At 40.5% G+C, this 23219-nt stretch overlaps 1 protein-coding gene across 1 annotated transcript; it reads right to left on the bottom strand.

Annotated features, from left to right (window-relative positions):
* On the bottom strand, nt 1-23219 carry THUMPD3 (THUMP domain containing 3). Its single transcript, XM_011952222.1, has 10 exons — nt 22361-23219; nt 20446-20750; nt 18819-18896; nt 13779-14255; nt 10716-10846; nt 7344-7413; nt 4563-4678; nt 1617-1727; nt 534-657; nt 1-346 (listed from the first exon to the last, which is right to left on the bottom strand). Exons 2-10 carry the CDS (start codon nt 20695-20697, stop codon nt 194-196), a joined length of 1512 nt encoding a protein of 503 aa, XP_011807612.1. The 5' UTR covers nt 20698-20750; nt 22361-23219; the 3' UTR covers nt 1-193.

Genomic DNA, 23219 nt, shown 5'->3' with positions numbered 1-23219 from the left:
CCTGGTCTCATAAAACTTTTAAATTCCATCACATTACATTCACACCTTTTGCTAACCAGGATGAAGAGCCTTAAACAGGTTTAAAGAGTGCAGACTGCACTTTTGTTAATACTATTTTTCTCTGCAAGTTGTTTATGCTAACATTTCCAGTGGTGGGAAGTACAAGTACTATTAGTCATCTTCATTCTTTGTATTACCAAAGAGTTCCTTTTTCTCCATCTTGTTCTGAAGGATGAACAAAAGCTTGAGGTGTACGTATCAGTACATAAACTGCAGCACGAAGACCACCAATGTTCACCCAGACCGTATCCACCTTTCGCCATACATGTCGCATTCCAGATAATGCCTGTGTACACACAAAAACCACAGCAATTAGGCTGACAATCTACTTTTATACCAATCATTCTTAGCTGCCTGATAAGAAACCTCAGGGAAAGAGAAAACAAATCTTATCCAAACAAACATCCCCAAATCTATTCAAAAAGATCCCAAAGTTGCCAGAGGCTGTGATTTTGAGCTAATGTGTATAGCACCTTGGTAAAGCATTTTGTGTCTTGAGTAAGTAGTACAGCTCGGCCTGTGGTAGGTATGCAAACACGGCTCATCTCCCGTAGGCAAGCTGGATAAAGGTTCCAGTTTCTCTTCTTGGATCCCATCCTATAATAGAAGGACTAGTGAGTCAAACACTGTTGCAAAAGATACAAAATAGAAGGAGTATATGAAACAAAACAGTTTCATGCATCCTGAGGCATGAAAAATAGCTGTAGTTTTAGAAACCAGACCTTTGCCATTACATGTCAATGAAATAAGCTGAGTTAGTAAACTGCTTAGAATTCTGAATCAAAAAGAATTTTTTTGGACAACTGTTATATAACTTGCTCCCTTAGTGAGTTTAATAAGCAGTCAAACTATATGAACCAAACAAGTGATTAGAAATCATTTAGGCTGGGTGTTTTGGTGGCTCATGCCTGTAATCCCAGCAGTTCGGGAGGCTGAGGCGGGCGGATCACCTGAGGTCAGGAGTTTGAGACCAGCCTGGCCAACATGGTGAAACCCCGTCTTAACTAAAAATACAAAAATTAGCTGGGCGTGATGGCACGTGCCTGTAATCCGAGCTACTCAGGAGGGTGTGGCAGGAGAATCGCTTGAACCCGGGAGGCAGAGGTTGCTGTGAGCCGAGATCGTGCCACTGCACTCCAGCCTGGGCAACAGAGCGGGGCTCTGTCTCAGAAAAAAAGAAAAAAAAGAAAAAGAAATCATTTATGCTGAGAAACAGAATCAGAACCAAGTCTTCCACCACCTTTTTGTGTAAAATACATAATTCAAGAATGGGCTAAAAAGTGAATTATAGGTAATTTAAAAATGAACCTCCTATGATGGTCAGGATTCAAAATCTAGTTAATACATTCCTGAGAGTTCTCAGAAGAAATATAATGGGTGAATCCATCATGTTGTTCAGTGAAAAACAGCTCTGCTAAGTCTGCTAAAATTCAAGATTTTTTTCCTGATAGAATAAATGCAAGGAAAATGATGACATATTTACAAGTCTTGCAGGTAGTAGTATAGTAAGTGAAAGTAAAATTCATTAAAAAAAAAAAAACCCAACCAATTCTCACCTTTTTCCAAATGGCAAATCTGTTACAATAATATCCACAGAACCAGTTCTCAATGGCAGATTGCAGATATCCCACTGAACAGCATCTATGGGCAAGCCCCAGGATGGTTTGCTGTGGGGACAAAGGAAAGGTGCTTCAATATATTGTGAAGCATAAAATCGTTACAACAATTTTTGTTTCTGAAAAGAGACTGCTACAGCAAAATATAAAATGCTAAGAATATCAGTGATAATATCAACCTATTCAAAATTTAAGAAGTGGCACAAAGGTAAAAAATAGAAGGTCAGGCTGGGCATGGTGGCTCGTGCCTATAATCAGCACTTTCAGGGGCTGAGGTGGGAAGATCACTGGAGTGCAGGAATTTGAGATCAGCTGCACAACACTGTGAGACCTTGTCTCTAAAAAAATTTTTTTTAAAGTTAGCAAGGCATGATGGCACACACCTATAGTCCCAGCTACTCAGAAGGATGAGGTGGGAGGATCACTTGAGCCCATGAGTTGAAAGATGAAGTGAGCTAGGATTGTGCCACTGTACTCTAGCCTGGGTGACAGAGCAAGACCCCGTCTCAGAAAAAAGGAAAACAAACTGAAAACATGATTGTAATGCAGGTAACTGCAAAAGACAACTTTAAAAACAATGCTGAAGCAGTAAATTACATAACCGATGATACAAAAATTAAGTTGCTGATAAAACATACAGTGGAAAATCAAGCACACTAAAGAAAAGATTATGGGGTGACGTATCTGAAGAATAAAGTTTGTAAAACTAGTAATAACAGGAGACCTAAAAGAAAAACAGATACGTAAAATTGGTAAATATATAGGTAATTGTTTTAAGATGAAAAACCAAAAGAAAATATATGTACCATGCTATATAAAACAAGACTAAGAAAAAAGTTAAGATAAAAATATAGATGACAGAAGACAGAATGAATAATAATAAATACAAAGGATTTAAATCCTCCTCATTAAGGCAAAGTAACTGGTTTAAGAAACAAAATAATGCACAGGCTAAGAACTGAAGATAAGTCAAAGGCTATCAGCAGAAATTAACGATTTAATTGACATTTAATGAAGAATTTAAGAAAAAAATGCAATAAAGGCAATCACTACATAATTTTTTAAAGTACATATAAAATATGTATTACAACCGCATACCAATAACTGCACAAAACAAAGCATAAGGCGAAAAATATTAAAAACCAAAGTAAAATGGATAGAAAGTACTGTACAGGTTGAGGCTGGGCACGGTGGCTCACGCCTGTAATCCCAGCACGTTGGGAGGCCGGGGCGGGCAGATCATGAGGTCAGGAGATCGAGGCCATCGTGGCTAACAGGATGAAACAGAGTGAAAACCCGTCTCTACTAAAAATACGAAAAAAAAATTAGCTGGGCATGGTCATGGTGGGCGCCTGTAGTCCCAGCTACTCTGGAGCGCTGAGGCAGGAGAATGGCGTGAACCCGGGAGGTGGAGCGCTCGGTCTCAAAAAAAAAAAAAAAAAAAAAAGTACAAGTTGAATAGACAAAAAGTGTAGATACAAACAAGATAAAATATTCAGAAGCTAGAAAAGAAAGTTTGTTTAAATGTTTATCAGTTTTAATTTAAAAAAAAAAAAAAGGACGGGCGCGGTGGCTCACGGCGCGGTGGCTCACGCCTGTAATCCCAGCACTTTGGGAGGCCGAGGCGGGTGGATCACGAGGTCAGGAGATCGAGACCATCCTGGCTAACATGGTGAAACCCCGTCTCTACTAAAAATACAAAAAATTAGCCAGGCGTGGTGGCGGGCGCCTATAGTCCCAGCTACTGGGAGCTCAGGCAGGAGAATGGCGTGAACCCGGGAGGCGGAGCTTGCAGTGAGCAGAGATTGTGCCACTGCACTCCAGCCTGGGCAACAGAGCGAGACTCCGTCTCAAAAAAAAAAAAAAGACTGGCCATATACTAGGCTCATAAAAAAAAAAAACTCAATAAACATGAAAGAACCATTCAAAATTAATTCATCACAATAAAACAAATCAGTATTTAAGAAAATCGAAACCTTCCAACTAGTCTTAATATATGTAAAAGGATTGAATGTTGATCCATAGACCAGCAGCATCAGCATTGTCCCAGAGTTTCCTGGAAAATGCAGACTCTTAGATCCCATCCCAAACTACTGAATCAAAATCTGTGTTAACAGTACTCCCAGGTGATTCACATGTACATTAATGTTTGAAAAGCACTGTCCTAAAAAATTAGATCAGAGAGACAATGAAATATATAACCAATGACTTAGTAATAAAACAGAGGAGAGGCTATATAAACTGCAGTATTTCTGTACTATGGAATTTATGTCGTGACTTTAAAAGACTATGGTCCAGGTGTGATGACTCGTGTCTCTAACCCCAGCATTTTGGAAGGCTGAAGCGGGAGGATCTCTTGAGGTCAGGAGTTCTACACCAGCCTGGACAAAACAGCAAGACCCCCATCTCTATGAAGAATTTAAAAAATTAGCTGGGTATGGTGGCACATGCCTGTATTCCTAGCTACTAGGGAGGCTGAGGCAGGAGGACTGCTTGAGCCCAGTAGGTTGAGGCTACAGTGAGCCATGATCATGCCACTGCACTCCAGCCTGAGTGACAAAATGAGACCCTGTCCCCAAAGCAAAAAAGAAGCCTATACAGTGTTGTGAAATTAAAGTGAATCTATATTCTTCCAGTATGTGGGGGAAAAGACATATGAATAAGACAGAAATGAAAAATTGCATACGGTGGGGAAATTATAGTTAAAATAATGTTTTTAAAATATAATTATTTTCAATAAACTTTACAAATGTAAATGGAGTCTCATAGTATATTCATTTTGGTTACAATGATGTCACAATGCACTGGGAGTTTTAATTCATAAAGTCAATATAAAAAATGATTCTCTAACTCTAAAAGATGCTAAGAAATCTTTTAAATGTTTACCCTTCTTTAATTTGGCTCTTGGTCAATAAAGATGCAATGTTATTTGCTGCTCTATTCACAGCCAGTGGATTATTATCACCAGCAATATGGAAACAGTCAGTCCATTCAGTAGCCCCCTAAAAGATAAGAGTATATGTTAAAACAAAAGTAGCAAACTGCAAAATGTGATTATTTAAATTGTCAACAAACAAAGAGAATCCAGTGCTTTTCTAGAGTGGCAAAACATTGCATGTTGTCAACTGTGCTATTTCCCTGGCTGAAAACGCCCCCTTATTCTTTCTCTGCTTGCTGAACCACTACCCATCTCGTAAGACCCAGCTCAAAACTCATGCCCTTTCGACATCGACCTTAACTCTCCAAGCAGTCTCATGTGCCGCTCCCAAAAGCACTTTGTATGTATGTACCTCTGCCACTGCACTTGTTCCACTGTTAATTATTTCTTCCCCTTTGCGCTTCCCAACTAACCTGGGAGCTCTCTGAGGTCAGGTCTAGTATTTTCTTCAGTTCCTTATCCAGCAGCGTCTGGCACACTAAATAAATTCTAAGTAAATGCAGTTTGAAAATATTAACCAAATTAAACTGATCAAACCTATATACTCTTTTGTGGTTGTGGGAGTTTACATAATCTGATATATTTGAGAATTGCAAAATAAAATGCTATTTCTAGCCGGGCATGGTGGTTCACACCTGAAATCCCAGCACTTTGGGAAGCTGAGGCAGGAGGATTTCTTGAGCCCAGGAGTTTGAGACCAGCCTGGGAACATGGCGAAACCCCATCTCTACAAAAAACACAAAAATCAGCTGGGCGTGGTGGTATGCACCTGAGTCTCAGCTACTTGAGAGGCTGAGGTGGGAGGATGGCTTAAGCCAGGGAGGCAGAGGTTGCAGGGAGCTGAGATCACACCACTGCACTCCAGCCTGGTTGACAGAGCAAGACCCCAGGTCAAAAAATAATAATAATAAAATGCAATTTCCTTTGTATGATAGGCTTTTGAATGGTAACCACCATTTATCACTGGAAGGATTTTATAATTTTAAATGAAAAACCTGTCAGCAGAACATAAATACCAAGTTGTCACATATCATTTGTGGAATGAGGTGACATGTGACCCTAGGCCTGAACAATGTTCTATGCAGATTAACAGAAGGTTTCTGACATGAAAGCTGGGAAAGGTCTGCCTCTGCTTAGGGGTGAGTAGCAAACACCTTTGTGTTCCTTTGTGAACAGTAACATACTTCTCATCCATGAGTACAGTGCTTCAGAAGTTTTTCTTTTGCCTAGACACTTGAGGATGATGAATACTCCTGTATACAATCCTACGATGACTTCAAACAAAAGGGAAGTTGAAGTATCCCAGAAGTTTGGGTGGGTGGGGATGTAGAGGGGACCTAGAGTTTGAGGAAGCCTCTCAGTGATTCTGATTCCCAAATATTCTTTTTTTTTCCTCCTAAACTTATTTGGATTTTCAGCATTGGAAAGAATTGGGTTTTACAGTGTAACACTTCTAAATTTAAAAAAAAAAAAGTATTCTAGATCAAGTATTTTATATTTTGGTGAACAAATCTTTATATATACCTTGTCAATTTCTTCATAATTTTATTCATTTTGATCACATATCAGCTTAGGTTTTTCGACATTGACATCTGCATGTCTACTCTTACATGGAAAATGGCTCAAACTTCATGTTTTAATTTTTTTGGCCTTTATTTTCACCCAGAGCGCTGTTGTGTATTTTTTGACATGCAGTGACCTTACCTGCTATTTCATACACATATCATGATTTCACACTAGAAAACAACACTCTGCTTTGTTCCCAGAATCCTTCTTGGTCACAAGAAGGATTGGGTTTTTACTGTGCAGTCTCTTTAAGTCACAGTTTCTCTAGCTCTCACAGAACACAGTCATCATGTAGACTTCTATGATTTCACTCTTGGATTTTAACTCCCAGAACACAGATAACATTTTCTAATTACAGTTTGGATTATTTCTCCCCTTGTGGGCTTGCTTTGGACTTGCTCATCTGTCCAGTTTCTATCCAATCATATAATCTGCAGTGTCTCCCTGCAGTTTATTCAAATTGGCTTTCAGTATACTATATGGAAGAACCACTATGTTTCATACAAACTTCAGTGACTTTACCGGAAGCTCCCTCTTCTAAATTGTTTAAAAACATATAGATGATACTGATTATTCAAGGGGACTCTACTGTGAAACATTCTCCATTTAGAAAATGCCTTTCCATTTCTTGCTTTGCTTTATACAGTTGTTATAACTCTTCTCAATATCACGGTAATTTTGAAAACTAGTTAAGAGCATTTGGTATTAAGCTTGTCAGACTTCCTAAAAAATCCAAGTAATGTTCATAAGTTTCCCCTTTTTACAACTATACTTATTCTCTCTAGGAACTTAAGTGGATTACAAAGAAGAAAATTGCCTTCCTCAAGTTTATGCTTATGCCTTCAATTATCTTTTCCCATTCAAGTCTACCAGTTTGTCTGTTACACAAAGAGGACTCATCAGCAGTTTGTAATTCTCAGCTTCCTCTGTAATCTAGTGAATAGATGTCACTAACAATGTATCTAGTCCAGTGGCAAATGGCTCTTTGAAATAAGTAGTTACATTCTTTACAAAAAAGTTCCAACTTTTCTATTGTTAATTGTTTTAAAACTCTTGGGTCCACTGATCCAACCATGGAGATTTCATTATGTCTGATTTGCCCACTGGGTCTTGAATATTCTGGATGTATCACTCTTATCTAAAAGCTAAAGAAATATGATTACCTCTATTGGTATTGCCCCAGTTCCACACATCGGATCAACTATTATATCATAAGGTAGAGGATCACAGAGCCTAGAGAAAAGAAAACAGCCTATGTGAAGACTCATCCAAAAGCTGAGGCTTCTATATTGATGATTCCTGAAGCTGTATGATTGAGGACCTATCACACTAGCCTGAAGGAACACCAATCTACACATTTTAAAAATCAACTTGTGGCTGGGCATGGTGACTCACGCCTGTAATCCCAGCACTTTGGGAGGCTGAGATAGGCGGATCACTTGAGGTCAGGAATTCAAGACCAGCCTGGCCAACATGGCGAAACCCGTCTCCACTAAAAATACACAAAATTAGCTGGGTGTGGTGGCGGGTTCCTGTAATCCCAGCTAGTAGGGAGGCTGAGACTTGCTTGAACCCAGAAGGCAGGGATTGCAGTGAGCCAAGATCATGTAAGATCCAGCCTGGGTGACAGAGCAAGACTTCGTCTCAAAAAAAAAAAAGATAATAAATAAATAAATAATAAATTTGTAATGATATGTTGACTGTATGTTCTATTACTCGGGAAAAAAAATCATTACATATAACTAAATCCCATTTCACTCTCAGATGAAATTTGGTTTGCAGACATCTTAAAGTACACACCCGTACACACACACACACACCACACACATGCATACTTTTAGACAACAGTGTTGTTTTCAATAGAAACCTATATTACATTAAAAAGACTCAAAAATGTCTCAAGTCAAACATGCATCAATATAAGGATACGGGCAATTAGACATTCAGTATTTCTTTCCTTTTTAATTTAAAGATAATAATCTTGATATAAACAAATTGCTCTGTGGGACTAGGTAATAAAAAAAGGAAAAAAAATGCTTTACTTTGAGCACTTAGTATTTGCTGGGCAAGGACTCAAGCTCTTTCCATGCATTATCTCATGGAATCCTCAGTAATGACCCTGTTAGATAATTACCATTATTCTCATTTTAAAGGTAAGCTGATGCAAGGAAACATGAAGTTACCTGCCTAGGGACACAAAACCAGTAGGTAACAGATTCAAGATTAGAGGCATTACTGTTAATGGCTTAAGTGTTATCCTCTTCATGAAGCATCCCACCCTGAAACAGGTCAGTAGGTTTCTTCCCTTCTCTTGTTCTAATCTTTTCATGTGCTGGTGTGGGACTTATCACATATATGATAACTGTTTATCTCCCTCATAAGACAGATTCTTGGGGTTAATAGTGGGTTCTTATTGTAACACTGGTCCTGCTCTATGTCCTTGTTCCTACTCCTCAACACATGGCAACAGAATCCTTGGCAACCCTCTTGAGGGGGTAAGCACCCTGTACTCCAAGCCATTCCTGATGATCAAGGGTGAATAACTGACCAAAACAATGTCAATCAGATTCTCTCTTCCAGGAATTTGGAACAAAGAGCTAAAAGCCTAGGCAATGTGAGTTGGTCGTTTGGAATTGGAAATACATAAATTTAGATGAGAAAGCATGTAGACGAGAAGCGACAAGAGTCCACAGGCTCTAAGGGGAGATAAAAATGGCTGCCCACGTTTCTGGCGGTTTTCCAAGATGTGGTTCCTACCCTTCTTGAGAACCAACATTCAGTTTTTCTGTAGAATCCCCAAGATTTCTCTTTATCTTTCCAAAAAACCCTCCCTGGCATAATCACCACTTTTTTATCCTAAACTTGTTTACTTAGGTTTTTAATATTTGCACCCAAAATAATACCCTCTGTCTATCCCTGGTTTCTACCATATGCCTGGCAGTAGATAATGCATATTTGTTAAATTAATGAAGACTAGAAAATTTTCCTTTATCAAATGGGCCCAATTTTCTATTACTGTCATTGAATTAATATGTTAGGAAGATAAAAGATTGGAACAAAAGGAATACAGTCAGGCACTGCATAACAATCTTCCAATCAATGGTGGACCAATTATATGAATGCAGTAATTATAATACCATATTTTTACCCTACCCTTTGTATGTTTAGATACACGCTTACCACTACATTACAACTGACTACAATATTCAGCACAATAACATGCTGTACAGGTTTGTAGCCCAGGAGCAATAGGAGATACCACATAGCCCAGGTGTGTAGTAGGCTACACCATCTAGATTTGTATAAGTACACTCCATGAGGTTCACACAATGATGAAATTGCACGATGACACATTTTTCAGAATGCATCCCTGTTGTTAAGTGATGCATGACTGGACTTAAAACTACCAGGACATACCAGGCACTGTATATAATAGGTATTTTGCATATGCTTCAGCATGTAATCCTCACTAATAATCCTTTAAGTCTCATATCAAATTCATTTTGCCATCTGGAAAACAGAAGCTTAGAGAAAATAAACATTTTCAAGTGGTGAAAAGCAGCACCCAATAAAAGAGAGAAGGGCAAAGGAGAAGGAAAGATAGGTCTTGCATACTGAAAAGTGAAAAATTCTAGGATGATTCCTGGGTTGCTGTGAGTATAAAGCTTAAAAATATAAGTAAAGGCTCTTTCTGTTCATTTACCCTTTACACAAATAAAAATACCTGCTTTCATCTTTTTCACTGCACAGAAATGAAACAGCAAAATTTGCTCTATCTCCCAACACACATATCCTTGCTAAACAGAAATGTGGTAACCGCATTCAAGAGGTAGGTGAAAACTATCACTCTCATTTTAAAATCAAGAAAACTGGGTGCGGTGGCTCACACCTGTGATCCCAGCACTTTGGGAGGCAGAGGCGGGTGGATCACCCGAAGTCAGGTATTTGAGACGAGCCTTGCCAACATGGTGAAATGTTGTCTCTATTAAAAAATACAAAAATTATCTGGGTGTGGTGGCAGGCGCCCATAATCCCAGCTACTTGGCAGAGACAGGAGAAATACTTGAACTGGGGAGGCAGAGGTTATAGTGAGTCGAGATCTCGCCACTGCACTCCAGCCTGGGCGACAGAGTGAGACTTTGTCTCAAAAAATGAAATAAAGAAAACTGAAAAGAAATAAAGAAAACTGAGCCACCTATTAAGCAGCATTTTCAGATCACAAGGAGTCAATATTGGATAGAAGGGAAAGAAATAGATCATTAGCTTTCCTTTCTATTCTTTATCCACTACATTCCAAAACAGTACCTCAAACACACATACACACAAATCAGTATTTTGGAAGGGAACATTCAAACCAAGGTGCCACAATATTGGATAGAAGGGAAAGAAATAGATCATTAGCTTTCCTTTCTATTCTTTATCCACTACATTCCAAAACAGTACCTCAAACACACATACACACAAATCAGTATTTTGGAAGGGAACATTCAAACCAAGGTGCCACTTTAAGCTGGACGGCAAAATCATTTTCTTACCTGAGCATCCCATAGGCAAGAGTTGATCTAAGAGTTGTAGGTCCAAAATGTGTTATATTTCTTCGGTGGAGACTCTCTTCAGTCAATGCAATGCCCACAATGACTTCGTTATCATGGATGTTCAAAAGAACCTATAGTAAAGTGGAACAAGACAAAATAGTTTTAGGATTGTTCAAACTGCACTTTGTAGTAAGACTTTTCTGACCTGGGCCGGTCCCCTGGGAGGTCACCATATTGATGCCAAACTTAGTGCGAACACCTGATCAGCATAGCACACCATAGCCCAGAACTGTCTAAAAATTTAAGACATTTAAAAAATACATATTAAAAAATCTCTAAGCCTTCAAAATATGTTTGTGTTATAAAAATTGGGGTGAAATCTGGTTGTAGCCAATAAATATAGTGAATTAAAAGAATAGATGTTAAAATGAACGACAAAAGTATATACTATATGACTTCATTTATATGAAGTACAAAAATTGGCAAAACTAATTTTTGGTGGTAGCAGATTAGTGATTGCCTTGACTGGGAAAGGGCAAGGGGAGCCCCTGAGGTACTGGAAATACTTTGTATCTTTATCTGGATGCTAGTTACACATCCTGTATATAAGTAAAAACTTACCGAAGTGTACACTTAAGATTTGTGTACTTAATGCAAAGTATATCTCAACAAAAAAGTTTTAAAACTTGGTAAAGTCTCAAATAAAAAGTCTTATTACACTGAGTGCAGTGGTACATGCCCGTAGCTCCAGCTACTCGGGAGGCTGAGGTGGGAGGATAGCTTGAGCCTGGGAGGTCAAGGCTTCAGTGAGCCATGATTGCACCACTGTACTCCAGTCTGGGTGATACAGCAAAACCCTGTCTCAAAAGTGAACTAAACTAAACTAAAATGTTACCCAATCTTTCACCGAAAGATTTCCTGAGCTTAACCACAGCAGAAGCACAGCTGACACTCACAGCACTTCCTAATGCAAAGCACTATTCTACACATTTACATACAAAGCCTCATCTCATATTCACATCCCTTAATCTAGGTATTATTCCCCTTATAAAAGAGGATATTGAGGCACAAAGACAGCTCCTCTGGAATTCCCTTTTTTTTTTTGAGACAGGATCTGTCTCTGTTGCCCAGGATGGAGTACAGTGGCACAATCACAGATCACTGTGGCCTGGACTTCCTAGGCTCAGGCAATCCTCTCACTTCAGCCTCCCAAGTACCTGGGACTACAGGCGTGTGTCATCATACTCAGCTATTTTTTTTTTTTTTTGTAGAGACAAGGTCTCCCTATGTCGCCTAGGCTGGTCTTGAACTCCTGGCCTCAAGCAATCCTCCAATCTCGACCTCCCAAAGTGCTGGGATTACAGGTATGTGTCACCACACCCAGCCTCCTCTGGGATTTAACCCAATGCGGCACGGCTCCAGAAACTGTCCTCTGAATCACCTTGCTAACTTTTAGACATCACTGTTCTAGTTAACCTATTCATTTTCTTTTTTAAAAGATTTCTTTTATTTTTAGTAGAGACAGGGTCTCCCTGTTTTGCCCAGGCTGGTCTCAAATTCTTAGGCTCAAGCGATCCGCCTGCCGCGGCCTCCCAAAGTACTGGAATTATAGATGTGAGCCACCTATTCATTTTCATGCAGTATATGAGGAAAAAAAGGAATGGAGAATTAGACTACTGATTTGACATGCACAAAAAAGTTAGAAAGAATCAGTGACTTGCCCCAGATTCAAGTGTCCCAAAAGCAACAGAAATTGGCTCTTTGGTAAATACATCAGCTGCTATAGACGTTTTAAGCCGTCAGAGTCTTAATGACTCTAGTTCCTATGGCTCACATGTCAATCACCTAGGTAAAAGAGGATTAAGACCAAGGAAAGTAAACATACTGAAATGAGGTACCTGGCTTTGGAAATCTGGCAGAATTTAAGAAAGAGGAGAGCTGACTCTAGGATGAGTATTAGCAAAGATGTCCTGATTTGAGAAGGTCAGGGTTTGTTTAAAAAACGCACTTTTCTTTTTTTTGGAGATGGAGTCTTGCTTTGTCACTCAGGCTGGAGTGCAGTGTCATGATCTCGGCTCACTGCAACCTCCACCTCCCTGGTTCAAGTGATTCTCCTGCCTCAGCCTCCCCAGTAGCTGGGATTACAGGAGCGTGCCACCACACTGGGTCAATTTTTGTATTTTTAGTAGAGACCGGGTTTCACCATGTTGGCCATGCTGGTCTCGAATTCCTGACCTCAAGTGATCCACCTGCCTCAGTCTCCCAAAGTGCTGGGATTACAGGCATGAACCACTGCACCCAGTCTTATTTTTTCAGTAGCAAAGCTCTGCAACCAAGACACACAAAAACAAAATAACTATTTTAATTCTGGTTGAATTTTATAATATGAAAGTCCACATAATACAGTAAAACAGTACCCTATAAGAAATCAGGCCAGGTGTGGTGGCTCATGCCTGTAATCCCAGCACTTTGGGAGACCAAGACAGGCAGATCACTACAGGAGTTCGAGACCAGCCTAGCCAACATGGTGAAACCCCATGTCTACTAAAAAATACAGAAATTAACCAGGTGTGGTGGCATGTGCCTGTAGCCCCAGTTACTTGGGAGGCTGAGCACAAGAATCACTTGAACCAGGAAGGTAGAGGCTGCAGTAGGCTGAGACCATACCACTGCACTCCAGCCTGGGTGACACAGCAAGACTCTGTCTCAAAAAAGAAAAAGAAAACAGAAAACTCAACCTTGATAGCTTCCATCTACAGAGCACTTAGTGTATGCAAGGTATTACACTAAATATTTTAAATGTACCTTATTTAACCTTCAGGATAACTTTAAAGGTACATACTATTATTGGCTCCATTTGAAACAGAGGCTCAGAGACTATCTAGTCCAAAGTTATACAGTTGTGGAGTCAAAATTTGGATCTAAATCTGTCTCCAAAGACTATGCTCTTCTTAACCACACCCTACTATTTCAATTTAATTGTGCATAACACTGGGTTAGTCTGAAAATTCTACCAATCTGTGACAGCACTCTTCAATCACCATAGTCAGAGCCTATACCTACCTCCACATCAAAGCTGGTCATATCAGCCTTCCACTTAAAATAATCTTGAACAGCACCCCCAAAATCTCTTGCAGCCTCATTTGAGGTAAAGCAATGTTTCTCTCCTGCTCTGTTGCATGTGACTCTAAACTTTAGCACTTGAGGCTCAGTTTCTTCTTTTGAGCTTTCATCAGTCTCATCTTTGGAAGACGCCAAATCATCACCTACTAATGTTGACACCTCCTCTTTGATGGCTGGATTTTCGTAATAATCTAAGATATGAGAATCTAAAGCATGGCTAGTGAACTCTTTTTTAACATTTCTCTGATTGATTTTGACTTCTTGTCCATTATTAATCTTCTCTTTACTTAAATTCTGATTTATCTTTTTGCGCTTTGCTTTTTTCTTTTTAAAACTGGCATTAATTTTCCACACTTTTAAGGGGTTTGACCATGGGAGTTTTCCAGCCAAGTCTTCAAAATCCTTTAGAACTTCTTCCTGTAAAGGACAGAGAAAGAAATTCGTTCATTTTCCACCACTATAATCAAACAAATAAATCTCTACTTTGCTTACAGTTGGTATCCATGGGGAACACTGGTTCTAGGACCCCCAAAGACACCAAAACCCAAAGATGCTTAAAAGTCCCTCATACAAAATGGTATAGTGTCTGCATATGACCTACACACATCCTCTCAAGAGTACCTTAAATCATCTCTATATTACCTATGATACCTGATACAATGTAAATGCTATAGAAATAGTTGTTATACTGTATTGTTTGGGAAATAGTGATAAGAAGAAAAGTGTGGGCTGCATATGGTAGCTCATGCCTGTAATCCCAGCACTTTAGGAGGCTGAAGCAGGTGGATCACTTGAACTCAGGAGTTTGAGACCAGACTGGGCAACATGGCAAAACTCTGTCTCTACAAAAAAATACAAAAATTAGCTGGGCATGGTGGCACGTGCCTGTAGTCCCAGCTACTCAGGAAGCTGAGATGGGAGGCCTGCTTGAGCCTGGGAGGTGAAGGCTCCAATGAGCTATGATCACGCCACTGCACTCCAGCTTAGACAACAGAGCAAGATCCTGTCTCAAAAAATAAACCTTTTACAAAAAAGAATAAACACTGACTACAATACTCTTAAGGAAAGAAAGCTTAACTCCAAATTTTATGCCCAAACTATCAGCCAAATATAAAGGTGAAAGACAAACATTTCTGAACTCATGCCATTCAACAGATACAAATTATAACAAAAGGACAAATAATGTGCTATAATCTATTTAATTATATCACTAAAATGAAAAAATGTAGGGATTGTGACTATAAAGCAGAAGGTAAATGTTACAAACTGGCATGTAAATGGGCATACTGATACCCTCATCTCTTACACCCAGAGGTCAAAGGATAGAAGTTAAAGCAAATAAATAAAATGTAAGTATATTTAAAGGTTTAAGGGTGAACACTAAGAAAAATAACTGAAAAATAAAGGAAAAAAAGTATAAATATGCCAATTTCATCATTGCTCTTAGCAGGGATTCAAAAAATACTGTGTATATATGGTAGATAAGGTAGATAATATAAAATTGTAGTTATAAAGGTAACAGCTAGAACACACACACACTAACCTTCCAAAGTATTAGAAAACACAGGCACATGAAAAAAGTAAACAAGACATAATGTAGAGATTTTTCAAATTAAGAAAAAGCAAAAAGTATATATGCATGACAAAACTAAGACTACACAGTTGTCATTATCAATAAATATCAGTGGGATAAACACAAAGATGACACTCAGTTTGAGTATGTACAAGAATTTACATAGTGTATTTGTTGCACCACTGTAACAGCAAAAGAATGTGAAAAACCCTTATGCCCTAAAATGGGACTGGTTAAATTATGATACAGTCAAACAATGGAGTATACGCAGCCAACTCCAGCAATGATACTGCCAGGATCTCCAACATATAGATTGAGCATTCCTAATCTCAAAGTCCAAAATCCAAAACCTAAAACTTTTTTGAAGTGCCAACATGATGCCACACAGGTAGCGGAGATAATGACACCTTTGCTTTCTGATGGTTCAGTGTACACAAACTTTGTTTCATGTATAAATTATTTTAAAAATCATATAAAATTACCCTCAAGCTATATGTATAACATATATATGAAACAAATGAATCTTGTGTTTATAAATAGGTTCCATCCTCAGAGTATTTCTTTTTTTTTTTTTTAGACGGAGTCTTGCTCTGTCACTCAGGCTAGGGTGCAGTGACGTGATCTCAGCTCACTGCAACCTCTGCCTCCCAGGTTCAAGCGATTCTCCTACCTCGGCCTCCTGAGTAGCTGGAATTACAGGAGCCTGCCACTGCACCCGGCTAATTTTTTGTATTTTTAGTAGAGACGGTGTTTCACCAACTTGGCCAGGCTGGTCTCAAACTCCTGACCTCATGATCCACCTGCCTTGGCTTCCCAAAGTGCTGGGATTTCAGGCGTGAGCCACCGCACCCAGCCCAGAGTATTTCAAAAAACAAACAAAAATCCAAAACATTTCTGGTCCCAAGTATTTCAGATAAGGGATACTCAACTCGTATATGAAAAAAAAAAAGCAGGCCGGGCACGGTGGCTCAAGCCTGTAATCCCAGCACTTTGGGAGGCCGAGACAGGCGGATCAGGAGGTCAGGAGATCGAGACCATCCTGGCTAACACGGTGAAACCCCGTCTCTACTAAAAAAATACAAAAAACTAGCCGGGCGAGGTGGCGGGCACCTGTGGTCCCAGCTACTCAGGAGGCTGAGGCAGGAGAATGGCGTAAACCCGGGAGGCGGAGCTTGCAGTGAGCAGAGATCCGGCCACTGCACTCCAGCCTGGGTGACAGAGCGAAACTCCATCTCAAAAAAAAAGAAAAAGAAAAAAAAAGCATAGCACAGAAAAGTATGTATGCTATGCTTTCATTTGTGTAAATAAAATACATTTATTTGTAAAATATCTCCAGAAGAATACCCAACAAATTGGTAATAGTTGTTGCCTCCAGGGAGGGAGCTGCACAGCACAGGGATACAGGAACAAAGACTTACTTTTCACTCTATATCCTTTCAGTCTTTACAAGTTTGCTCCAAATACATGTATTAACTAGTTTTTAAAAACCTATATAAATCAGATTTGTTCACACTTTTAAAAAGGTAGAAGGAGGCCGGGCGTAGTGGCTCATGCCTGTAATCCTAGCACTTTGAGAGGCCAAGATGGGTGGATCATGAGGTCAGGAATTCAAGACCAGCCTGGCCAAGATGCTGAAACCCCATCTCTACTAAAAAAACCAAAAAATTAGCCGGGTGTGGTGGCGGGTGCTCGTAGTCCCAGCTACTCGGGAGGCTGAGGCAGGAGAATTGCTTTAACCTGGGTGGCAGAGGTTGCAGTGAGCCGAGATCATGCCACTGCACTCCAGCCTAGGCAACAGAGCAAGACTCCATCTCAAAAAAAAAAAAAAAAAAAAAAAAATGCGGGGATGGAGGTGGCAAATGGGGGTCAGGTGCTGCAATGGCTCACACCTGTAATCCCAGCACTTTGGGAGGCCGAGACGGGCGGATCACGAGGTCAGGAGATCGAGACCATCCTGGCTAACACGGTGAAACCCCGTCTCTACTAAAAAAACCAAAAAATTAGCCGGGTGTGGTGGCACACACCTGTAGTCCTAGCTACTCAAGAGGCTGAGGTGGGAGGATCGCTTCAGCCCAGGAGTTAGAGGCTGCAGGGAGTTATGATTGCACCACTGCACTCCAGCCTGGGTGACAGAGTGAGACCCCATTTCAATTTTTTTTTTTTTTTTTTGAGACAGAGTCTCGCTCTGTCACCCGGGCTAGAGTGCAGTGGCTCAATCTGAGTACAGTGGCTCAATCTCTGCTCACTACAAGCTCTGCCTCCCCAGGTTCACACCTTTCTCCTGCCTCAGCCTCCCAAGTAGCTGGGACTACAGGCGCCCGTTACCGCGCCCGGCTCATTTTTCATATTTTTAGTAGATACGGGGTTTCACCATGTTAGTCAGGATGGTCTCGATCTCCTGATCTCGTGATCCACTCGCCTCAGCCTCCCAAAGTGCTGGGATTACAGGTGTGAGCCACCGTGCCAGGCCCCAGTCTCAGTATTTTTTAAAAGAGGGGGGTTGGGGATAATAAATTCATGATTATCATCTGAATACTTAAAAATAACAGAACGCATTAGAATGCTTTAAGCTTTTCTAAAAGTTAGATTTTTGTTAATAAAATTTTTGTCTATTTTCAGTCTGACTTCTTTTAGGTCTGGTCTTGTTTTTTCTAGGCTGTGGTTTCATACAACTTTGATTGGTTTTTGAATAACGTTTTGGAAATCAACATGTTTGCCAATAAATAAAAGTCAGACAATTAGGCAGCATATCACAGTTGTTTTTAAAAAGATTATTTCTAAGATAGGTAAAACTCATAGAAAAATGTTTTTAAGCAGTTAACTCTAGAAACCTAACCAAAAAGCAGTGTGGAAAAAACCTAAAGCCTTGCTGCAATCTATTTTCAACCTTCAGCTTAGGCAGCAGCTGAATATTTAGGATTTAGATGCTAAATACATATTGGAGACAAAGCTGTTGTCCTAACAACTGAAGGAGTATTTAGATATCACTTTGGCTTTATTTCAAAAAATGAAGAAACAGAAGAAAGCAGAGCAAAAGCAGGATGGCGAGGAAGTGTTATCTGTAGAAGACACAAACTGTCACTTGTTCTTTGGTTCATGTTCTGGAAGCAATTCTATTTTGGAACTAAATATATGTAAAAGCAAAGCAAATCTAAGGTTTATATCTTTTATAAATAAAACAGTGTGTTTTCTTTCTTATAAACTTTAATGATTTTCAATACTAATTTTTAAAAAACATCTTTTGGGATAGACTGTCAGCAAAACTCTAGATTTTATTGTAAAAGCCTCCCAGTATTCTCTATTACAAAGGCTACAGTAATGCTCAATTTTCACAGACTGTGAAAAGTGGAAATAATCTCTTTGGGGAAGACAGACAAAAATCAGCCACCATGTTTGGGATAGCTCACCTTTATTTGTTTGAATTGGTAATCTTGAAATTCCTGAACCACCACAAATAAATTGTCAACTGATCTCAGACAATGAACCTGGGTGAAAAAAAGAAACACACTTCTGAGAAAGCTTTTGAACAGCACAAGCTATCAACAATTAAGTATTTAAAAAATCAGGAATCATAGTTTTAAAGCAGCTACTATATTTTATATTTTTAAAATGTCCCATCTCCCTAGTTTCTCATCTCTTTGGTTACCAATCAGCTTTCCCCTAGAGAAAGGGAAAAAGGGCATACGGAAAGAGAGAAGCATGAAGTGTTTTGTGGGAAACATGTCTTTTGTGGGAGAAGAGAAAGGTCAAGCCACTCAAGTGGGCTCTATCGTATTTCCTTGATGGCTTTCTATGGTACACTGTATGCTGCAATGGTTAAAAGTAGTGGATTTGAGCTCCAGTTCTGTGATTACTAGCTGAGTGACCCTGAGGAAATTATTTATGTGTCCTAAGCCTAATGATTAATGTAATAATAGTGTCTATCTTCACAACACTGCTGAGGGTATTGGCTAAAATACTGGATGGAAAACATCTGCTTACCAATTCATCCCACAGATATTTTCTGGGTACCTACTATATGCCAGACACTAAGAGCTTGGGATATATTGGTGGAAAAAAAAACAGAAAACAATCCTTGCCCTCTTGCTGCTTACGTGGTAATGAGATGTATCTTAGCTTTATTATAGTGAGATTGCAGTTTTCTGACCTTCATGTTTTATCTTGAGTTCTAATTACTTCTGAGCAAGAATTTTTGATGCAGGTTAAAAGGCAAATCTCTTTTATGTTTCATCACCAAAGGTTAAACATCTGCTAGATGCTGAAGTAAATAAAAACTGAGATACTTAGAGAATTTCTTAAGTTGAACAGTACTCTTTCTGGTGAATTCAATCCTCAAGAAATACTAGATCACCTCTAAAAATGTAGCAATCCTACTACAGGTTGAGCATCCCAAATCTAAAAATCTGAAACTTTTTGAGCCCCAACACAATGCTCAAAGGAAATGCTCAGTGCAGTATTTTGGATTTTCAGATTAGAAATGCTCAACTGGCAGGCTGGGCGTGGTGGCTCAAGCCTGTATTCCCAGCGCTTTGGGAGGCCGAGGCGGTTGGACCATGAGGTCAGGAGTTCGAGACCAGCCTGGTCAGGATGGTGAAACCCCGTTTCTACTAAATATACAAAAATTAGCTGGATGTGCTGGCGGGTGTCTGTAGTCCCAGCTACTTGGGAGAATCGCTTGAACCTGGGAGGTGGAGGATGCAGCGAGCCGAGATCGCGCCACTGCACTCCAGCCTGGTGACAGAGCAAGACTCTGTCTCAAAAAAAAAAAAGCTAGAGTGGCAAGTATAATGCAAATATTCCAAAACTCCCCCTGCCCCTCTCCAAAAATCTGAAACACTTGTGGTCCTAAGGGATACTGAAACTATAGTCAAAATTACAAATCAGTACTCAATAGAAAATGCAGTAACTTTAAAATCTCCTGATTTGGGGCAGAGCAATGAAAATCAGAAAGGATTCCAGAAGGGTCTGTAAAATGAAAAGTAACCATAAAATGATCAACTTAGAAAACTATTTTAAATATTGCTCCATTCAAACCTGTGCCAGACTTTCCACTGAAATGACAAAATATATCTTGCCACGGTCTCTGCTGATTTTGCATGATGACCCAAGTTTCTCTCTCACTTCATCTGCAGCTGTTTGCTCAAAGCCAGTAGGTACAGTGGCTCCAATAGTGACTAGAAGCTCAGATTCACTTCTGAGGTCACTTTCTGCCACTTGTACAGAGCTCTGGTTCTCATGAAGGTTCACATCTAGGAGTTGGTTAGTGGCTTCTTCAATGTCACACATGTTGGCTGTGCTTCCAAGATCCCTAACACTGTCTCTTTAAAAACAGTACTGTCCTTTAAAAGAGAAAGAAATAAAGCCCAAATATTGTCATCTCATATTTCAGTTATAATTAAAAACATAGGCTCTGAAGGGCAGGAAGAAGAAGGCAACACACCTGATAAATAATCACCAAAGTAAAAAGGGTTGAATAAACATGGGCACAGAGTGCAGGTTGTAAAACATGATGTTATTATTAAACAAGCAATACAGATACCATGGGAGAAAAAGAGACAAGAAGTATTTCCATAGCATGCAACGTTTGCTTTAGGGTAACCCATGTTGACAAAAGCCATTTCATAACTACAATAGAAACTGCAGATTACACTCCAATACATTTCTGCATCTAGATGTTAAGAACATGGTTAGGCCGCGTGTGGTGGTGGCTCACGCCTGTAATCCCAGCACTTTGGGAGGCTGAGGTGGGTGGATCACCTGAGGTCAGGAGATCGAGACCAGACTGACCAACATGGAGAAACCCCATCTCTACTAAAAATACAAAATTAGCCGGGCGTGGTGGCACATGCCTATAATCCCAGCTACTACGGAGGCTGAGGCAGGAGAATTGCTTGAACCTGGGAGGCAGAGGTTGTGGTGAGCCGAGATCGTGCCATTGCACTCCAGCCTGGGCAACAAGAGTGAAACTCTGTCTCAAAAAAAAAAAAAAACAAAAACAAAAAAACAAAAAAAAAACATGGTTAGGTAAGAATATAGGGCTTGGCTGGGTGTGGTGGCTCACACCTGTAATCCCAGCACTTTGGGTGGGAGGCCGAGGCAGGAGGATCGCCTGAGGTCAGGAGTTTGAGACCAGTCTGGCCAACGTGGTAAAACCCTGTCTCTATTAAAAATACAAACATTAGCCAGGCATGGTGGTGGGAGCCTGTAATCCCAGCTACTTGGGAGGCTGAGGAAGGAGAACTGTTGGAACCTGGGAGGTGGAGATTGCAGCGAGCTGAGATCATGCCACTGCACTCCGACCTGGGTGATAGAACGAGACTCTGTCTCAAAAAAATAAATAAAATAAATAATAATAAAAATATGTGGCTTTTGGAGTTTCAGATAGATACAGGTTTGAATTTTTGCCTCCACCATCATAGGTTGAATGACTTATGGCAAATTAATTCTCCCAAGCCTCCAAATGTAATTAAGTAATTAGTAATACCTCTTTCCTAGAGTTGTTAGGCGACAAGCGAGAATTAACTAATACCTCTTTCCTAGAGCTGTTAGGAGACAAGTGAGAGTGGTACATGGCCAGTCCAATAAGTAAAATTTATTAATAGGCTATCTTCTTCCCTCCTGTGAAGTAGACAGCACTTCACACATTTAAAAATTATTAACTGGGCTGGGCACACTGGCTCATGCCCGTAATCCCAGCACTTTGGGGAGCTACGGCGAGTAGACGGCTTGAGGTCGAGACCAATCCGCGTTAATATGGCAAAACCTCATCTCTACCAAAAATACAAAAAATAGCAGCTACTTGGGAGGCTGAGGTGGCAGGACTGCACTCCAGCCTGGGCAACACTGTGAGGCTCTGTCTCAAAAAAGAAAAGAAAAAATTAAAAATAAAAATGGTTAACCGAACACTTGCTATCTAATGATTACAAACATTCAAATGCCTACTACTTGCCAGGCTCTGGGATCCACAGATGCGCATCAGGAGAGAAATCCTGGAAGTAACCTGAAATAGTAAAACAAACTTCCTATGCATAAGCTTTAGTGTGTGCTTGGGGCGGGGGCCTGGAGAAGTATTAGAGAGGTGGAGGGTCCATAGCTTACACCAGGTTTTCAAAGGGTTTGTGACTCAAAATAACTTAGGTGAGTACATAACACCTATACTGTCCTTGTGCTGTGCCAGCGATACAAGACAGTGTTTAACACTACGTCAATTCCTGCCATTAAGAAAGTGGCAGTCACTGTCAATACAATCTCCATCTTCTAAAAAAGGCAGCTGAGGTCAGCTAAAGGGCGCGTTCCGCACAAGGTCAGAGAGCCAATGAGAGGCGCAGAATGGAAGAAAACTCAAGGCTCCCAACTCCCATCCCCAGGGCCCCGGGAATCCTAGGAAGCAGATAAAGGCCTGGGAGAGGGAGCAATATGGGCTCCGCCATGAGACCGGGCTGAAGTCCGGCCCGGCGCCGGCCTCGGCTACAAGAGGAAGGCCGCCCCTCTCTCCCCAAGCGGAAACACCAGAGGAGCCACACTCGGCCGTTCCCAGTCGCCGTCAGTTACCGCCGCCAGCGAAGACTCTTTCAGCTCCCGCACTCCATTGGCCTCTCGCGATCAGCTCACGCCGCCGGAAGCCGCCCCCGGAAACGGAAGTCAGACTGCGGGTCACGGTGGCTCCACACTAGCGGCGGGTGCCCGCACAAGGTAGCGGGGGGCGGAAAAGAGCATGCGCTGGAAGCTCTGTACTCTTGGTTTTGAGGATCGTCAGCAAGCCGAAAGCGGAGAGTGAGGGGCCTAGTTCCCTGTCATGGTATTTGCTA

Source organism: Colobus angolensis, unplaced genomic scaffold, assembly GCF_000951035.1.
Source record: "Colobus angolensis palliatus isolate OR3802 unplaced genomic scaffold, Cang.pa_1.0 Scaffold34, whole genome shotgun sequence".
Classification (NCBI taxonomy): Eukaryota; Metazoa; Chordata; class Mammalia; order Primates; family Cercopithecidae; genus Colobus; species Colobus angolensis.
Note: the sequence above shows the minus strand (reverse complement) of the source record. Positions and strands in the feature narration are given on the sequence as shown.